The 2,180-nt window shown below is 48.0% G+C and overlaps 1 protein-coding gene across 1 annotated transcript in view; it reads right to left on the reverse strand.

Annotated features, from left to right (window-relative positions):
• Nucleotides 1–2,100, reverse strand: part of LOC118599126 (ubiquitin carboxyl-terminal hydrolase 32-like) — a gene marked incomplete at its 3' end in the record, with an annotated part of 63,962 nt that extends 61,862 nt beyond the window's left edge. The window contains 1 exon segment of the mRNA XM_036213468.1: nt 1,583–2,100. Within this exon segment, the coding sequence (XP_036069361.1) occupies nt 1,583–1,640 (58 nt within the window).
• Nucleotides 2,101–2,180: the final 80 nt, after the last annotated feature.

A 2,180-nucleotide genomic window follows, 5' to 3' on the forward strand; every position in this document is an offset into this window, starting at 1 on the left:
CTCTTTAGCTCTAGCTAACAGTCTTCCTTTTAGCTTTAGCTAACAGTCTACCTCTTTAGCTAACAGTTTGCCTCTTTAGCTAACAGTCTGCCTCTTTAGCTAAGTCTGTCTCTTTAGCTCTAGCTAACAGTCTGCCTCTTTAGCTTTAGCTAACAGTCTACCTCTTTAGCTCTAGCTAACAGTCTGTCTCTTTGGCTAACAGTCTGCCTCTTGACCTCTAGCTAACAGTCTGCCTCTTTAGCTTTAGCTAACAGTCTGTCTCTTTAGCTTTAGCTAACAGTCTGCCTCTTTAGCTCTAGCTAACAGTCTGTCTCTTTAGCTTTAGCTTTAGCTAACAGTCTGCCTCTTTAGCTTCAGCTAACAGTCTGCCTCTTTGGCTTTAGCTAACAGTCTACCTCTTAAGCTTTAGCTAACAGTCTGCCTCTTTAGCTAACAGTCTGCCTCTTTAGCTCTAGCCAACAGTCTGCCTTTTAGCATTAGCTAACAGTCTACCTCTTTAGCTTTAGCTAACAGTCTACCTCTCTAGCTAACAGTCTGCCTCTTTAGCTAACAGTCTACCTCTTTAGCTTTAGCTAACAGTCTGCCTCTTTAGCTCTAGCTAACAGTCTGTCTCTTTAGCTAACAGTCGGCCTCTTTAGCTTTAGCTAACAGTCTACCTCTTTAGCTTTAGCTAACAGTCTACCTCTTTAGCTTTAGCTAACAGTCTACCTCTTTAGCTAACAGTCTACCTCTTTAGCTAACAGTCTGCCTCTTTAGCTCTAGCTAACAGTCTACCTCTTTAGCTAACAGTCTCCCTCTTTAGCTAACAGTCTGTCTCTTTAGCTCTAGCTAACAGTCTACCTCTTTAGCTAACGGTCTGCCTCTTTATCTTTAGCTAACAGTCTGCCTCTTTAGCGTAAGCTAACAGTATGCTTCGAAGCCTTATAAACACGGCAGCAGTAGCTAGCTTAGTGTGGTAGCTAAGTATCCCACTGATGTGTCAGCTAAAAACAGTTAGCTCACCCGGACCAGCCGCACGAGCCCAGCTACCCGTCAAGCCTTTATTCCCCGTTACGGTGGTTTTCTTGTAAGTGAATGATCGCACATCGAGGACCGTCCAACAGTCACTCCGATCAACGTGACCGTACACACATTTGAACACGTTAATGTCACAAACACTCCTTTTGCTATTCTGGGGTTGCAGTGAAGAATCACCCCGCTCGGGCAGGACGGCGCGTGCCACGGCGGTTCACGGCCCCTGCGGCTGAGGAGAACCTTCTAACGGCCACCTGCGTTGTTTACTTCACGGTCAGACGGCTGCGGTAACACATTATCTGTTGGTATCTGTACTGAGCAGCCCAGATACAATGCCTTCATGTACCAAAGTTGAACTGATTGTCGAAGCAGAGCGGTAACATCCGATCCGTTGTAGGCGGTCACTCGGATAGAGGAAGGGAAATGATGCTAGGGGAAGCTAGCTCAAACGGGCAGACTCTTAACGGCTTGGCCAGGGCAGTCTCCCTGCGTCTGGCTAGCTCGGGGGACGGCTGTTAGCGATGCTAGAGCGGCTGAAATAGATTTGGCTCCGTTCTTTGCGGCTTACCTCTCTTAGCAGCATCGTCAAACGACAGGAATCCTATCCTCGACTCTTTGGCCCCCATGTTCCCCTCATTTCACAGCCATGCGAGGAGAGAGACGTCACGAACGGAGTCGGTCAGAAGCGCCTGCTGTCTTATGTGTTTATTGTGAAACTGCTGCGCGGCAGTGAACGGATGGATGTTTTCGTTGACGCCTCCATGCTGTCACATGATCTCACTGGGCACGTCACTTTGCTACAGCCAGCAGTAACCCGCACCCTCAGTCAAATGGTTTTCCTACTCCTATTTTCGGAGCTAGAGGTTGTACACTCTGAATGTCTACAGAAATACAGAGACGCTTCTTGTTTATGGTGAAATATGTGAGGAGCGGCTGCTGTGAGCGCGAGCGCTTTCGCTGCGTTTGATCCGGTTTGATCCTGCCCCACAGCGACACCCAGCGGTGGATCGAGAGACCAAAATCCGGAAGTTTCCAAGCGCGGGATGTCAGTCACATTGACCATTCAGCAACTACCCCGAGTAAGAAGCAGTCAATTTAAGTGTAGTGTCATTGACTATATATAAGAACTGGACTGAGCAAGCCCCCCTCCTTCCGTGTTCCATATA

This window comes from Oryzias melastigma, linkage group LG9 (assembly GCF_002922805.2).
Source record: "Oryzias melastigma strain HK-1 linkage group LG9, ASM292280v2, whole genome shotgun sequence".
Lineage (NCBI taxonomy): Eukaryota > Metazoa > Chordata > Actinopteri > Beloniformes > Adrianichthyidae > Oryzias > Oryzias melastigma.